Raw genomic sequence first — 16,154 nt, 5'->3', positions numbered from 1 at the left:
TTATTTATAGAAACTGACCGGGTTTATACAGTGCCATGAATCATGGCTATTTCATTTTTTAACAAATGCTGTTTGAAGAAACTAAATTGTGCCAAGCCACAAACCATGATTTACATGGTAAACTAAAAACCAAAGAAAACCACATTATGATTTAGCATGACGTGTGAACCCAACTAAAGTACACACACCATAAAACTATAGTTGACTTCTCTCTCTTTGGCAGAACATTTAAAAACACATTATATGATTCTATACGAACTACAGTTTGCCATCTCTGATTTAACTATGCTATGGGGAACAATCAGATATATATTCTAAATGCCTGTTTACTATTTAGGAGAATTCCAAGTCATCCAATCTAGCTTAATAGTATGAAATTGAGAATAAACAAAAATAAATCCTTTTTCATGTAGCGTGTAGTTTTGCTGGCATTTCTTTCCACAAAATGGAGAAAGTAGAGCTATGCAACTTCAATAGAGATTTTCATAAAGCACCTTTGGAAAACAATGTGGTCCTAATAGTTCTAAGAGTGAAGCAACCATGTTGGTTCATCTCACCATACTGTGTACCACCTTTCAGCAATCTCCTACAGAGTTTTGTCTGTGGTAGAAGGCTGAGAGGAGTTCCTTGTGGTAGTGCTACAGGGGAAGACCAAAAGGAGCTTTCTCCCACCATACTGCTCAAGGGCTTCTTCGTATGGCAGTTTCAATGAATGCTGTGATTGACTGTAGTGTGCATCCAAAGCAGTCAACCTGGAGCCCATTCAAATGTGATCATTTGATAGTTGGACAGATATTTTGTGCATGTAGTTTCAAGGAGATAAGTGATGTCTTCTCTGCAACACTTCCCAAAGGAAAAGATGAGTGATCCTGAGAACATGGTGCTTGTCTTATACAAACTATTTGCCAGAACCCTGACACTGAGGTCTTCTAAATCAGGAAGCTCTGAGGTACAATGTGGGTAATCCCAAAACTGCCTAACTTGGAAACTGTCCTGTTGAGAAAAAATTGGGAAGAAACTTCTCCTGCAAACTGACCTATGTGGTAGGAGGCCACCCAAATGATTTTGTTGAGGCAATCTGGGTCATGATTCACTTCAGCTTTGGTGGAATGAATCATGTTATCTCTGCAGTGTATACTGTTTCACTGACGTGAATCTAAGTCTCATCACTTAGGGATCAGATAAGCTATGGGCCAAATAAGATTTTCATAACTACTAATTATGCTGACTATATGCCACCCTGAAGATCAGAGGTTTTATGTCATCTAATACTTGCTATTGAGGAACATGACCAGGTTTGGGCTGAGAGAGAATGGCTGGTCCAAAGAACCAGCCAGATTTTTAAAAAATAATTTTTATTTTTATGACTGCATGCCATTTGCTTCTGCATTTTTGTTATCATATAAAATTAACAAGGGAATTTAACAAGGAATCCCTTGTTAATTTTGTTATTTTCACTCTATTTCAGCATTAAGTATAATGAGATGTGATTAAAAAATCCATCATGGTTGGGATCCAAACAGCAACTCAATGGTGGCTTCACCTTTCAGCTAGTAAGGTGTATACATAAAAAGATGTGAGATGAGGCAACTGGCACAATGCAAGACACATGATCAGTAGGGTGACAACATTAACCAATGAATATGGGGAAGTAGGAAGCAGCAACATATTTATTCAGACCACTGGACCAGTTAGTGCAATGTTTTCTGTAGCAAATCTTCAGAGATTCAAACAAACCCAAACTTTAATGCTATAGATAGCAGTTGGAATCCTTTGCATGCAAAATGTTATTTATCACTGAGTTATGGCCTTCCCTGTAATGGTAATCAATTACAATTAACTGGACAGGAGACTTTTTTTAAAAAAATACTGTTTCTCGTACAGGCACACATAAAATCTGCAGAGGGCAAGTGGTTTATTAAAAGAGGCATCCCTCATTCCCTTCCCAGGATATAAGTTAAGGCCTTCTGCAGCTTATGTAAGCATCTTTGCATACAGGGCTTCGAATACATCTGTATTTTGTCAGATAAATATCCTATTAGCAATAGCCATGGTGATCAATGGGAAGGGTTGAGTAGAAAATCCACATCTGGATTATGCATATTATATAGATTCAATAACTGGCTAATTTAATCAATTACCTTTTTTTAATTGGCAAACAAAGCATGATGTATGTAAAAACACAGGAAGGAGAATGACACATGGCTGCTGCTACCTTTGGATGGTAAGCAATTTTTCATACCTTCTTATATTATTTTTAAATGTTTTTTTGCTTAACACAGACTATTTTTTCAACAAAGACATACTCAAATAAAGAGCAGGATTTGTTGAAAACACTGTTGTTACGATATTTTTGATATACATACATATATATATATATATATATATATATATATATATATATATATATATATATATATATATATATATATATATATATATATATATATATATATATATATATATATATATATATATATATATATATATATATATATATATATATATATATATATATATATATATATATATATATATTCCTTGATGAGATTAAAAATACGAATCCCAGGCATATTAAAATTAACAAACTGTACGAACACTGGGACAGAGTACAAAAACGCAGAGACACTGACAGTATAAATCAGGGCTTTTTTTGTCATAGAACGCGCAGAACGGAGTTCCGGGACCTTTTTTGGATGGAACCTTGTAGGATAGGCAAGGCGGGTTGTATGACATGTGTGAGTTCTGGCACCTTTTTCTTTTACAAAAAAAGCACTGGTATAAATGCAATCTCCCTAGCCCACCGTTTCCATCCTGACGTTGGCAGTTAGCCAATGAAAGCTTGATCTTTTAACAGTAAAACTGTTTTAGTTTTTGTACTCTATCCCAGTGTTGATATAGTTTGTAATATGTTATACAATATAAATATAGCCATATATTTTAAAAACATGTTTTAGCTTTAAATATGAATACTTCATTTCTCCAGTCTGAGCATATATTGATAATGGCGGTCATTTAACCAAATTTCCAGTTTAAATGGACTCCTTAGCAGTTGCCATGATTCTGGAAGGAGTTATACAAGATAAAGATCTGCAGGGGAAAACCATTGGGAAAATGCAATCTGTCAACTTAGCTGCACTGCAGGTGAGGAGAACTTAAATTGGCGGTGGGCGATCATGTCTCAGCATTAAGTTGAAGGAGTGTGCAAAGTTGTTGGTAAGCTTGCAACTGTGGGTCTCCTCTGCTAGAGGGAGCAGAAAGGCAAGGAGTAACAGAAGCAACAGCAGCAACTGGAGGGGTAAAGCTGCACAGCACACACGACGTAGGAAGGAACATGCACTTGCCGGTTGACCCTGAAAGACAGAAGCCATAGGCATTAATGAAAGCTAATACATGAATCGGAACTGAATCAGGCATTTCCCAGGCAATGGAAGCATAAAATAATAAAGATTTTTTCACAGGCAAGGCCAGCCTTTTGGCTGGCTTTGCTGAACATGCACTGCGTTGCAGGGTGTTGAGTAAGGAGTGATAAATACTGTACCCATCTTTCCAAATGCCACAACATCCACAATCTACTAAACATAATCATCATTATTACTAATATTACTATTAAAGATTAAAATCTGAAATAATCCCAAAAGATGTTCTACGAGCATGTTCTATGAGCATCTTGTGACTTCTTATATTAGTCTTGTGAAATTTCAGCCTCCACTCGGAGGCTTCAGCTGGTGCAGAATGCAGCCGCACGAGTTGTGATGGGGGTTTCCCGATACTCCCATGTAACACCTCTGCTCCGCGAGCTGCATTGGCTTCCGGTTGCCCTCCGGGTGAGATTCAAGGTGCTGGTGATGACCTATAAAGCCCTAAATGGCTTGGGTCCGGGATATCTGAGGGAACACCTGCTGCCGGCATCAAGCTCCCTTCGTCCTGCCTTCTCAGGGTGCCGCCGGCAAAAGATTGCTGGCGGGTAACACCCAGGGGGAGGGCCTTCTCTGTGGGTGCACCTGCCCTTTGGAACCAGCTGCCCGTAGAGCTCAGGACTGCCCCTGACCTTTGCTCATTCCACCGGGACCTGAAGACCTGGCTCTTTCAACTTTCCGGCCAGGACTGAGAATTTTTAATTTTAATTTTATTTTAATTGGGTTTTAATTGGAGTTTAACAGGGGTTTTATACTTTATTCAAGGACTAAATTTAATTATTTTAATTGTTCTTAACTTTTGTAATTTGTATTGTTATTTTAAATACCTTGTGAACCGCCCTGAGTCCTAAGGGAGAAGGGCGGTATATAAGTCTAATAAACATAAACATAAACATCATGTGAAATTTCATTTACTGAAATCTAGTGAGATTTGTTTGGGTTTGGGTTGTCTTTTGTTTTCAGTTAGAACTACTATTGTAGTTTTGAGTGATCCCACAAGTGTTCTAGAGAAATTTCATTTCTCCTGCCTTAACCAGGAGCTGCAGATCTGAAAAAGTTGCTATGTCTTCCCTTAAGGGATTTGGGGGAAATAGCTCTGCAATTGCTCCAAAGTTTTGATTTTAAGTAGAGCTGTGAATTTTGATAACAGAAGCAGCATCAAATTTACTTTACAGGTTAGAAGAACATTGGTTACAGCAGTCTAACAGAGTCATAATTGTCTCTTAAGTTAATTCTTAGTTAAAATGGAAAGCTGAGAGGGTAAATCAAGAAAATCAAATTTCTCTAGAACACTTGTGGGGTCACTCAAAACTACAATAATAGTTCCAACTTAAAAGATGTATCATATGTCAGGAAATAGATCACAAAATCCATCATCATGAATAATCAGAAAAGTCACTACAGTAGAATGTGTCCCTGAAATCTGTTGAACAAAACAAATTTAGCAAACTTTAGAAAATGGAAATTTGAAACAACCTGTCAAATGAAGTACATTTTTTTCATAGCTAAGGAGCAATAAAGGGTTTTTTTTTTAAAAAAAAAAAGATTTTGAAGAAGATAGCACCTAACACTAATCTTGATATCTTGAAAAGGTCCTTCCTTGATTTAGCCAACACTGACAACTTCTTCCCTACCTCTTTTTTGTGGAAGGTCATGGAGAGGGTGGTGATGAGTCTACTATAGAGGTTCCTGTATCTGTATTCCTGCTATTTAGCATTTGATGCAGTCTCAAACATGGGATAAAAACAACACAGAGCACTTTGGTTGATAATTTTGGTTAGAACACAAGTGGGCAAGTGTGTATGTGTTTTGGTTTTGCTAGTCTACTTGGCAGCATTTGCTGTTTAGCAGTATTAACAGCATGTTATTGATTATTGTACCTTTTGGACCACCTGCAAGAATTGAAAGTTGGGGTACCCTTTAAGGTAGTTTTGCTCCCAGCTGATTGGGTGGTTCCAGTTGGTAATTATTATTAAGAAGAACTCCAGCACTTGCTTATTCCAGTTTAAAGTTATTTGGGACTCAATACCCTCCGCTGCTTATATGAAATCACTGTTAAGTATGTAGTGGTTTGGGGTGAAGAGTACTTTGCCACTCCAGGGTGTGCCATAAATACAAGAGCCTTGGTGGAGCAGTGGGCTGATGCCTCCTTAAGTAACACCAGCTGCCTGCAATTAGTGCAGGTTCGCATCCCACCAGGCTCAAGGTTGACTCAGCCTTCCATCCTTCCGAGGTAGGTAAAATGAGGACCCAGATTGTTGGGGGCAATAAGCTGACTTTGTAATAATGCCGCTTGGGGTGTGTGTGAAAGCCCTAACAAGCAGGCATATACAAATGAAGGCTACTGCTAAGCTTGTAAGCCGCCCTGAGTCTTCGGAGAAGGGCGGGATATAAATGGAATAAAAATAAATAAATAAATAAATAAATAAATAAATAAATAAATAAATAAATAAATAAATAAATAAAATGCTGCTGAAGCTGAAGATGTCAAGACCTGGATGAGATGAAACAAGCTCAAATTACAACCTTCCAGGACAAAGTTGTTTGGCCAACATAAGGGCATTAGAAATTACTTTGGATGAATAGTGTTATCCCTTAAGAAGTTAGTTCATGACTTGTGTGGTCCTCTTGAACTCAGGTTCAAGAGCAGCAGGTCAAAGCTGTGCCAGGAAAATCCTTGTCCAGCTGATGCACCAATTATGATTTCCCCTAGTCCATGATACCTTAGGTATAGTGATTCCTGCCTTCAATTGGGCTGCTGTAAGTAATGTATGTTAGGGTGCTCTTGACAATGACTTAGGATCTGCAGCTGTGCAGAATAGAGTAACCAGAATGCTGGAAGGCCAAGCCCATCTCTGCAAAATAGCACAAATTCTGAGACTACTACATAGGCTCCAAGTGAACCTCTCAGTCCAATTCAAAGTGCTAGTCATCACCTTTAAAACTCACTATGGTATAGTTCTGGGTTATATCAGGCACAGCTTTACCTGAATTGAATCTGCCATTCTGATATGACAGATAGATAGATAGATAGATAGATAGATAGATAGATAGATAGATAGATAGATAGATAGATAGATAGATAGATAGATAGACAGACAGACAGACAGACAGACAGACAGACAGACAGACAACCTTTATTGTCATTTTTTTACTGTGGGCACATGGCACATATTAAAAATGAAATTTAGTTGCTTGCTCTCAAAGTGTACACATACATAATACACATTTAAACGTACTATATACAACATATGTATAGACCTACACCCTTACATATAAGTAACATATAAATATTAATCGTTGTCCATCTTGAATACATAACGGAAGGAGGAAGCTTTAGAGTTCACAAAGTATGGAATGAAATCTGAACATCAAGAGGGGTTCTGCAAACAATTCTTTACTCATCAGAAGTACATAGTGGTTAGTCTAGGTGGCCACCTTCCCCAGCACAGCATGCGCTCCCTAGAACATGGGTGTCACACTCAGTCGTGTCACATGATGTATTGTGATGTATTATGTTTTTTGCCTCTGTGGAGCTGGGGTGGGCGTGGCCTGTACATGATGCATCTGGCCCATGGGCCACCAGTTTGACACCCCTGCCCTAGAACATTCTTTCTCAAGAGATATGTTGGACCCTTGGCTTCTCAAATTCCACAAGATTGTTAACCATACTATTCCATTGGGTGTTCATCTCAAATTATGAACATTTCTTCTGGACATATAATGCTGTTTCTATCTATTTCAAGCTATTCTCCAAAGCACCTGAAGGCAAGACAAGAAGCAATGGATGGAAACTAACCAAGGAGAGAAGCAGCCTAGAACTAAGGAAAAATTTCTGACAGAACAATTAATCAGTGGAACAACCTGCCTCCAGAAGCTGTGGATGCTCCAACACTGGAAGTTTTTAAGAAGAGACTGGACAGCCATTTGTCTGAAATGGTATAGGGCTTCCTGCTTGAGCAGGGGGTTGGACTAGATGACCTCCAAGATCCCTTCCAACTTTATTACTATTACTATTTGGCTATTACTATTTATATTTTGATTTCTTTGCTGCCCAGAGTCTTAATTGATTGGAATGGCCTGTAAATACTGTAAAGAACAAAATAAATTAACACTGATCCTTTTCTTCTTTGCCCCAATTTACTTAACTGCTATCTCTTCAGCAGATGCAATTTCCTCTTTAAAAACCTGCACATCAGGTGCCTTGTACATTTATAAGGCATTTGATTATTAACCAACTTTCAACAATTGCTGAATAACACAAGCCATTTTTTTTAAAAAAAATTATATTGAATAGTATCTTCTGTGTGAATACTATAAGCAAAGCTTCTGTAGTGGCCTGCTCCACAACCTTTAGAAAACAAGTAGTGAACATAAAAGGCAAACATTTCTAAAGTGCCTAAAATCTCTCTCCAGCAGTCAAAAAACCTGGATCAACTCAATATTAGCTTGCCAACACTTCAGGCTCTAAGAAAACATTATGTATTATGAAATAACTTTTCCAGGCAATTTTTCTGCCTTGAGGGAAAACACTGGATTTTTTTTTAAATACTCGTTTTGTGATTGTCAAGTGCTGGCTACAATTTTCCCAAAAGGTTTTCATGCCAGGCAGGAATTGAATTATATTGAAGTGCACGTTTCGCGCTCTTTCCTCCTGGCAGAAAATGTTTCTTACTTATGTGCATTTCCTGCATTTGAGACATCTATCATGTTGGTTTGTTTAGCATCAGAAGCACTTGCTCATCTTAATTATTGGAGGACAGCAGAAAGTTCCCCCCTGCCATTACGATCTTTTAAAATCATTATTGTTTCTTGTACAATCTTATATTTTTCAAGCTGCCAGGAAGTGGAACAGATAATGAAATTTGACTTCAATTCAGTAGCGTTCGTTATGTCTGCTGCTTAGCAAAGGCTCATTATAATAAAGATATGTGAAAAGAAATGTGGACCAAAATGAAAACACGGCCTGTACCAGAAAACATGACCAGTACCTGTTTTTGCTTAACAACAGCAGAGATGTAACACCTTCTACACATTGAATACAATGGTATCACAAAAAGTCACCTTGGAGGCTACTGTCATGGTTCCGATAGATGAGACCAGTAGCAATAAGAACTCTGAGGCAATTGCTTTCCTCAAACAACAATAACTACATGGTATCGGCACAAACAGAGGTGAAACCAAGACTGAAAATCCCCCCCCCTCCAGGTTACATGGTAACAAGCTGAAACCCCCACCCCTGTAATATGTCATAAATCACAATCCCAGTTACTTTGGTGGGTTTTCTAATGGAAGTTCCATCCCGCCAAAACTTGACCTTGGTTCTCACAAGAAAGTTATTGTTATGACTAAGCCAGAAGAATGCATCTCCCCCCCTCCCATTGCTGTGGCAACTGAAAAGGAAGTGATGATGGCTGTAGCCAGAATTGTTTGAAGATTTGACAGCTACATTTGCTGTTCTATTTATTTTATTTGTTTGTGTCTCACCTTTATTATATTTATAAATAACTCAAGGCAGTGAGGATATCCAACAGACCTTCCTCCTCTTATTTTCCATACAACAACTCTGTGAGGTCGGTTGGGCTGAGACAGAGAGAGAGAGTGACTGGTCCAAAGTCATCCAGCTGGCTTTCCTGGCTAACTCATGGTCTCTTGCTTTCTGGCCTGGCACCTTAATCACTAGACCAAACTGGCTCCAAGGAGCTAATCTCTGAGGAACTAAGAGTGAATCTAATCTGCTCTGCTTCCCACTTGGCTGCTTTACCAAATCCTTTCCTAGAGGGGAAATTCTGCAGCTTGTTGGTCACAGGATAGTACCAAGGGAACAGCAGGGGAGGCATTGGTTGCATTTTTCATACCTTGAATGAGGTTACATGGTTCATTAGGCTAGTGCCGGGGTCTTCAAACTTGGTCCTTTTATGATTTGTGGACTTCAACTCCCAGAATTCCTCAGCCAGGCACGCTGGCTAAGGAATTCTGGGAGTTGAAGTCCAGGAGTTTTTTGTTTTTTTCCTGCCCAAGATGGCGACGGCCGCAACTTAGGCTTCGGGCGCTCTTTGAGGGCTTCAAAGGATTTAGCTCGGGGAAGCCCACGGTATGTCGAGGCGATTCTGGGGGTGGGGGGTCTAAAAACAGCTGCTGGGCGCTGTTTTTCTGCGGTGCTGATCCCCCCCCCTTCGAGCTAGCGGCTTTTGATATCTGCCGCCTGTCAACCTGCCGGCCCATGATGGCGCCGAACGCTGCTACGCTGTGAAACCCGAGATGTCAGCCCTGCTTTTTCATCTGCTGCTGGCCGAGGCGACTTTGTGCTGCTGTTGGTTGTGGCTACTCCGGGACTCGGGGGTTTTTAAAACAGCTGCTAAGCGCTGCTCCCTGTGGCGCTGAGCCCCCCCCCTCCGAAATAGCGGCTTGTGGATTCTAGCGAGCGGTGCCGAGAACTGTCTGTCGACTTGCTGAGCCTCATCATGGTGCTGAGCGCTGCCACGTCGTGAAGCTCGGGACGTCTGCTTTGTTTCCATCTGCTCGCGGGCTGAGGCAGCTTTGGGGATTGGGGATTGTTGGAACAGCTGCTGGGCGCTGCTTTTCGTGACGCTGAGCCCCCCCCCAACCAGCGGCCTGCTGATTTGAACGAGCAGCGCTGAGAATTTCCTGCCGACCTGCTGAGCTCCGTTATGGCGCCGAGCACTATTACAGCGCCGGGAAGCCCGGGACGCCTTGCCTGTCTTCCTTCCTCTGCTTGCTCGCCGTGGATACCCTCTGTTGTTGGAGGGGCAGCGGCGATGATCCCACCGGACGGAGATTCTTCTACTACCATTGGCTGGCTGGCACCGTTTTCTGCGGTGCGGAGCCTCCTTCTCCTCCCGGATGGTGGTTGCAGACTGTGGGCCTGGTCATCGGCCTCGGCGGACATGCTAGCGAACTTTTTGATTCAATATAGCTGCTGGGACTACCTCTTTCCTCCGTTGGAGATGGTTTGGACTGGCGGACGGGCATTGACTGACGGCGCTGATTGGCGGTGTGAGGATCAACAGAGGCCTGGCCTCCCTGTCCTTTACTTTTTTGCTGCCAGGCAGGCGTTATGACTGGCTCCGTACCTGATGGGAATTAAGATCTCCCTATTGATAGTCCAATGTGGACGGGACCGAACCGTGGTGGGAGGACGGTTTTGGACTGGTCAGCGTCCACCTCACTGGTGTGAGAGACCAGTTGGGGTGGGCCTGGCTCAGGATCCCCTTTTCTCTCTCTGCTCCAGTCAGATGCCTCAGCCGGAGTGAGAGGACGGCTGAGGTTGTCTTTTGGATTTCCATCTCAGGTGAGAGCTGAGATGGCTTTGCAGATTGAGAGATACGCCCACTGGACTTTTTCTTTCTCCATCTATGTACCATCAACGAGCGATCCTCTGGATATATTTGCAACATCGGCCCTGAGAGACTATTCGAGCGCAATATGATCTATCGTTATTCCGAAGCGGATTTGTATGCCCTTAGGGCGGTTCCTGCCTCATGGGCGCGACCTGTCGCCTGTTTCCATACTCCCCTTAATGACGGGTCCAAGCTTTGGGACTCCGAGAGGTGGTTGGGCTTGGACAGGGGCCTCGAGTTAAGACGCGCTAAGAGGCCCCTGATAAGATTCTTAGCCGGTTATTTTAAGAGGTTAGGGAGGGGGAGGAAGGGGAGGGTGGGGAAGGAATCTGTAACCGGCACTCAGTCTGGACCTGTTAGAGGTCCCGACGGGACGGGGTCGGGGGAGGTGGCTGCTGGCGCTGGGAATGTGGGGGTGGGGCATCGAATCCCCACGGTGATAGGGTATGGCAGCAGGTGTTTGCGCGGAGGGCCATATCAACATCTGGGATCGCGCCCCCGCTATCTCCGAGCGGTGGCGCGCTCCGACCCTCCGGTTAGCACCCTCCTACCCGGGGATGAGGGTGATCAGGCCCCTGAGCTCAGGTTGGTCTATTTTAACGCTAGATCCGTAGTTAACAAAGCTCCCCTCATCCGTGATCTGATCGAGGAGGAATGTGCGGATCTAGCGTGCATCACGGAAACTTGGTTGGGTTCGGAGGGAGGGGTGCCTCTCACCGAGTTATGCCCGCCAGGTTTCCGGGTGCTGCACCAGCCACGGGCTCAGGGCAGGGGTGGTGGGGTGGCAGTGGTTATTCGGGAGACTTTGTGTCCCCGGGAGGCCACCATTGTCCAGATGGCCGGGAGTGAATCCCTCCTCTTGAGATGTGGTCCTCGGGTTCAGTTGGGCTTGTTGCTCACATACCTGGCGCCCAGCTGTGTGGCAACAGCCCTGCCTGAGCTGCTCGACACCCTCTCAGGGTTGGCGGTGGAGTTCCCCAGGCTTATAGTCCTGGGTGACTTCAACCTGCCATCACTGGGGGGGTCGTCGGAGTTAGCTCGGGAGTTCATGGCTTCCATGACAGCCATGGGCCTGACCCAGGTTATTGAGGGCCCTACTCACGAGGGGGATCATACTCTCGACCTGGTGTTCCTGTCTGGACAGTGGTTGGATGATCTGGGAGGGGGTTCTCCGTCCATCACCCCTCTGTCATGGTCAGATCATCACCTCCTGAGGCTGGTTTTCCGTCATGCCATCCCCCGCCGCTGGGCGGCGGAACCGACCAGGTGGTTCCGCCCCAGGCGCCTAATGGACCCGGACCGGTTCCAGAGGGCGCTTGGGCCGATACCTATCACCCTTACCCACAGCCCAGTCGATGCTCTGGTGGAGGCCTGGGAAACGGCTGCCACCAGGGCACTCGACTGTGTTGTACCCATGCGACCTCTGACTCGGCGCAGATCCCGTTGGGCTCCATGGTTCTCTGTGGAGCTCCGGGAGATGAAGCGTCGGAGACGAGGTCTAGAGAGCGGTTGGAGATCCAGCCGATCCGAATCCGACCGATTGCAGTTAAGAACCTTCATAAGGTCTTATCTTGCGGCGATAAGGACGGCGAAGTCTAACTACTTTGCCGCCCTTATCGCGTCCGCAGATAATCGCCCGGCCGCCCTGTTTAGGGTGACTCGCTCCCTCCTTAACCAGGAGGTGAGGGAGGATCCCTTGCAGGGACGAGCCGAGGAGTTTAGTCATCATCTGACGGACAAAATCGCTCGGATCCGGACCGGCTTGGACTCTGACTGGGCAGAGTCTGATGTGGAGGAATCAGGCGGTCTTGAGCACGTTATCTGGACTGAGTTCGACCCTGTTTCCCCTGATGATGTGGACAGGATCATGGGGAGACTGAGCTCCACCACCTGTTTGTTGGACCCGTGCCCCTCCTGGCTAGCTTATGCGGCTCGGGAGGGAACACGAGGCTGGTTCCATGCAGTAATAACTGCTTCTTTGAAGGAGGGTGTCTTCCCTGCCGCCTTGAAGGAGGCGGTGGTGAGACCCCTCCTCAAGAAGCCTGCTTTGGACCCGGCTGTTTTAAACAACTATCGTCCAGTCTCCAACCTTCGCTTCCTGGCGAAGGTTGTTGAGAGTGTGGTGGCGCATCAGCTCCCTCTGTTCCTGGAGGAAACTGATTATCTGGACCCGTACCAATCGGGCTTCAGGCCCGGACACAGCACGGAGACGGCATTGGTCGCGCTGGTGAATGATCTCTGGAGGGCTAGGGACAGGGGTTGCTCCTCTGTCCTGGTCCTATTAGATCTCTCAGCGGCTTTCGATACCATCGACCATGGTATCCTGCTGCGGCGTCTCAGGGGGTTGGGAGTGGGAGGCACCGTCCTACGGTGGTTCTCCTCCTACCTCCAGGGCCGCTCGCAGTCGGTGTTGACAGGAGGGCAGAGATCCGCCCCGAGGTCTCTCATTTGTGGAGTCCCTCAGGGGTCGGTTCTCTCGCCCCTCCTGTTCAACATCTACATGAAGCCGCTGGGCGAGATCATTCGTGGTTTTGGGGTGGGGTATCACCAGTACGCTGATGATACCCAACTTTTTCTTTCCACCCCGAACCAACCCAGTGATGCCCTCTCCGTGATGTCCCGGTGCCTGGAGGCGGTTCAGGTCTGGATGGGGAGAAACAGGCTTCGTCTCAATCCCGCCAAGACTGAGTGGCTGTGCATATCGGCGTCTCGGGTTAACCAAGTTATTCCACCTCTAACGATGGGGGGTGAGGTGTTACCCCCCGTTGATAGGGCTCGCAACTTGGGCGTCCTCCTGGATTCACGGCTCAATTTTGAAGATCACATAGGAGCCGTGACCAGGGGGGCTTTTGCACAGGTTCGCCTGGTGCGCCAGTTGCGTCCCTATCTGGACCGAGACGCCCTACGCACAGTCACTCATGCGCTTGTGACCTCCCGTTTGGACTACTGTAACGCTCTCTACATGGGGCTGCCCTTGAAGACCACTCGGAGGCTTCAACTGGTGCAGAATGCGGCCGCGCGAGTTGTAATGGGGGTTTCCCGATACTCCCATGTAACACCTCTACTCCGCGAGCTGCATTGGCTTCCGGTTGCCCTCCGGGTGAAATTCAAGGTGCTGGTTATCACCTATAAAGCCCTACATGGCCTGGGTCCGGGTTATTTGAGGGAACACCTGCTGCCGGCATCAAACGCCCTTCGCCCAGTGCGCTCCCACAGGGAGGGTCTGCTCAGGGTTCCGCCGGTGAGAGATTGCCGGCGGGTGACACCCAGGGATAGGGCCTTCTCAGTGGGAGCGCCTGCCCTCTGGAACCAGCTGCCGGTAGAGCTGAGGACTGCTCCCGACCTCCGATCATTCCGCCGGGGCCTGAAGACCTGGCTCTTTGAGCTCTCGGGCCCAGGCTGAGGAGAAAATTTTAACTGGGGTTTTAATGTACAGGGTGAATTTAATGCTTTTTAATTGGTTTTAACTTTTGTATGTTTTGATTTTTAATTCCCTGTAAACCGCCCTGAGTCCTCAGGGAAAGGGCGGTATACAAATGCAAATATTAAATTAAATTAAATATTAAAAGGGCCAAGTTTAAAGACCCCTGGGCTAGCACATGCATTCCTTTTGCAAACTCACCTGAGACGGTTTCTATTAATTATAATTTCTCATTTTGCTTGAAAACCTTACTGAACTGTTTTGAAATGAATCAGGCTCCCCTAGTATTCAAAGCAGGCTGCACTAATTCTATAAATGGATAAACAAGTTTCAGGAGTTGGCCTACCAATCTCTTGGGCCGTAGCTATAAATAACATCTTCCAGATTCATTGAAAAATAATTATAGCAACTGTTTCTAAAATATATTTTTGTAATAGAGTTTATGGCTGAAATACGCAAGGATGAATATCCAAAATAAAATGGGCTTTATGGGATGGCTATGCTCTAAGACAGGGGTCCCCAGCCCCCAGTCCGTAGACCAGTACCGGGCCCGACATGCTAGCAACCGGTCCACACAAACAAGGAAAGCCTCATCCACAGGATGCAGACAGCACACAAAACCACACCCCCTCCGGTCCATGGAGAAATCTCTCTCCACATAACTGGTCCCTGGTGCCCAAAATGTTGGAGACCTCTGCTCTAAGACAAGGAATATTTCCAAAGTATATAGCAGCTTCTCATGACCTGGTGTTCTCCTTACATGTTGAGAGCACATTTACATGGCTTTGGGGATTCTAAAAGCTATGGTCCCGAACATCTGACAAGCATTAGGATGAAGAATGTTGGTTCATAAGATGTTGAAGAAATAGAAATTTAAATATTCATCCATTTGAAGTTGGCAGTTTTGTTTAGACAATGCCGAGAAAAGGATGCAATGGAGTGATGGGGTGGGGAGATTCTAAGATCAAAAGGGTTATGTTGCTTTTTCTTAGGTAAAGTTCTCAGCAGAGAAATGAAACATTCCCATGCTTTAAAAGGTTACTGCTATTTTGGGTCTATTGCCCTTCCTATGTTTCTTTTACTCTTGATAGATTTTCAGAGTGAGTGAGTCTTAACTTCAAACAGAGCCTGGGAAACCTCAATAAGCATGCAAAGCATCTGAATCAAAGTTGTGTCTTAACCTTGAAGCATAAGAGGCAGACACTCATAGAATGACCTATCTCTTGAACATGAATTCTTGATGTGCTGGTAATATTTTTTTATATTTTCTTTGCAACACCAATCCTGAATCTTACTGTGGTTTTTTAAAAAAGTAATGGTCTTTATGTCCTTGACAACTGGACATGAATTTTCCTACCCTTAAGTGAATAAATTAGGCAGTTGGTTTCTTAACTCATTTGACTCTTGGGACCCAAGAAGAAAATATCCAATGGTTAAGTGTTAGTGGTAGAATTTTATCAAACATCCTTGACCTCTAAATATTTCAGAGTAGGGGTGGCTATACTAAATGCAAATGAGGAGGCAAGAAGCAAAATCAGAAAACAAAGTGTAATGTATTGAGTTTTGTCTTACTAAAGAGTATCACGTGGGGTTAACTGCTGGAAGGTTGTTTAAGCAGGGAAGCTGGCTAACGGCTCCCAGCTCCTCAGACAACCCGTCTCCAGCGCCGCCATTGGCTGCTTCTAGGGTGGCAATAGGTTGCTTTAAACCTATTGGCCGCCACCTAGAGGCCAGGGTATAAATAGCTGCATTCGCAGCCCTGTTTCTCAGTTCAGTTCCAGTAAGCAAATAAAGAATGATTCTTGCTGAACTCACTTGCCTTGTCTCGTCAATCAAGCAATGAACCCAGTATACAACACAAAGCATATGACTTAAGGATCTGAGTTCATATCATCAATATATTCCTATTTATAGCTTTGCCGGACAAATTTGATTAGCAGATAGAGGGAAAGT

General features: G+C 44.6%; 1 protein-coding gene across 2 annotated transcripts in view; it reads right to left on the bottom strand.

The window, feature by feature from the left end:
* Positions 1–16,154, bottom strand: part of SYNE3 (spectrin repeat containing nuclear envelope family member 3) — a 104,237-nt gene that overhangs the window by 15,848 nt on the left and 72,235 nt on the right. For both annotated transcript variants that reach the window (XM_081329122.1, XM_081329123.1), the window contains exon 18: positions 2,550–3,353. In XM_081329122.1, the coding sequence (XP_081185248.1) occupies positions 3,156–3,353 (198 nt within the window). In that variant the 3' untranslated portion in view covers positions 2,550–3,155. Of the gene's footprint in view, positions 3,354–16,154 lie in introns of those variants that run through there.

Source organism: Vipera berus (genome assembly GCF_964194415.1).
Source record: "Vipera berus genome assembly, chromosome: 1".
NCBI classification, from domain to species: domain Eukaryota; kingdom Metazoa; phylum Chordata; class Lepidosauria; order Squamata; family Viperidae; genus Vipera; species Vipera berus.
Note: the sequence above shows the minus strand (reverse complement) of the source record. Positions and strands in the feature narration are given on the sequence as shown.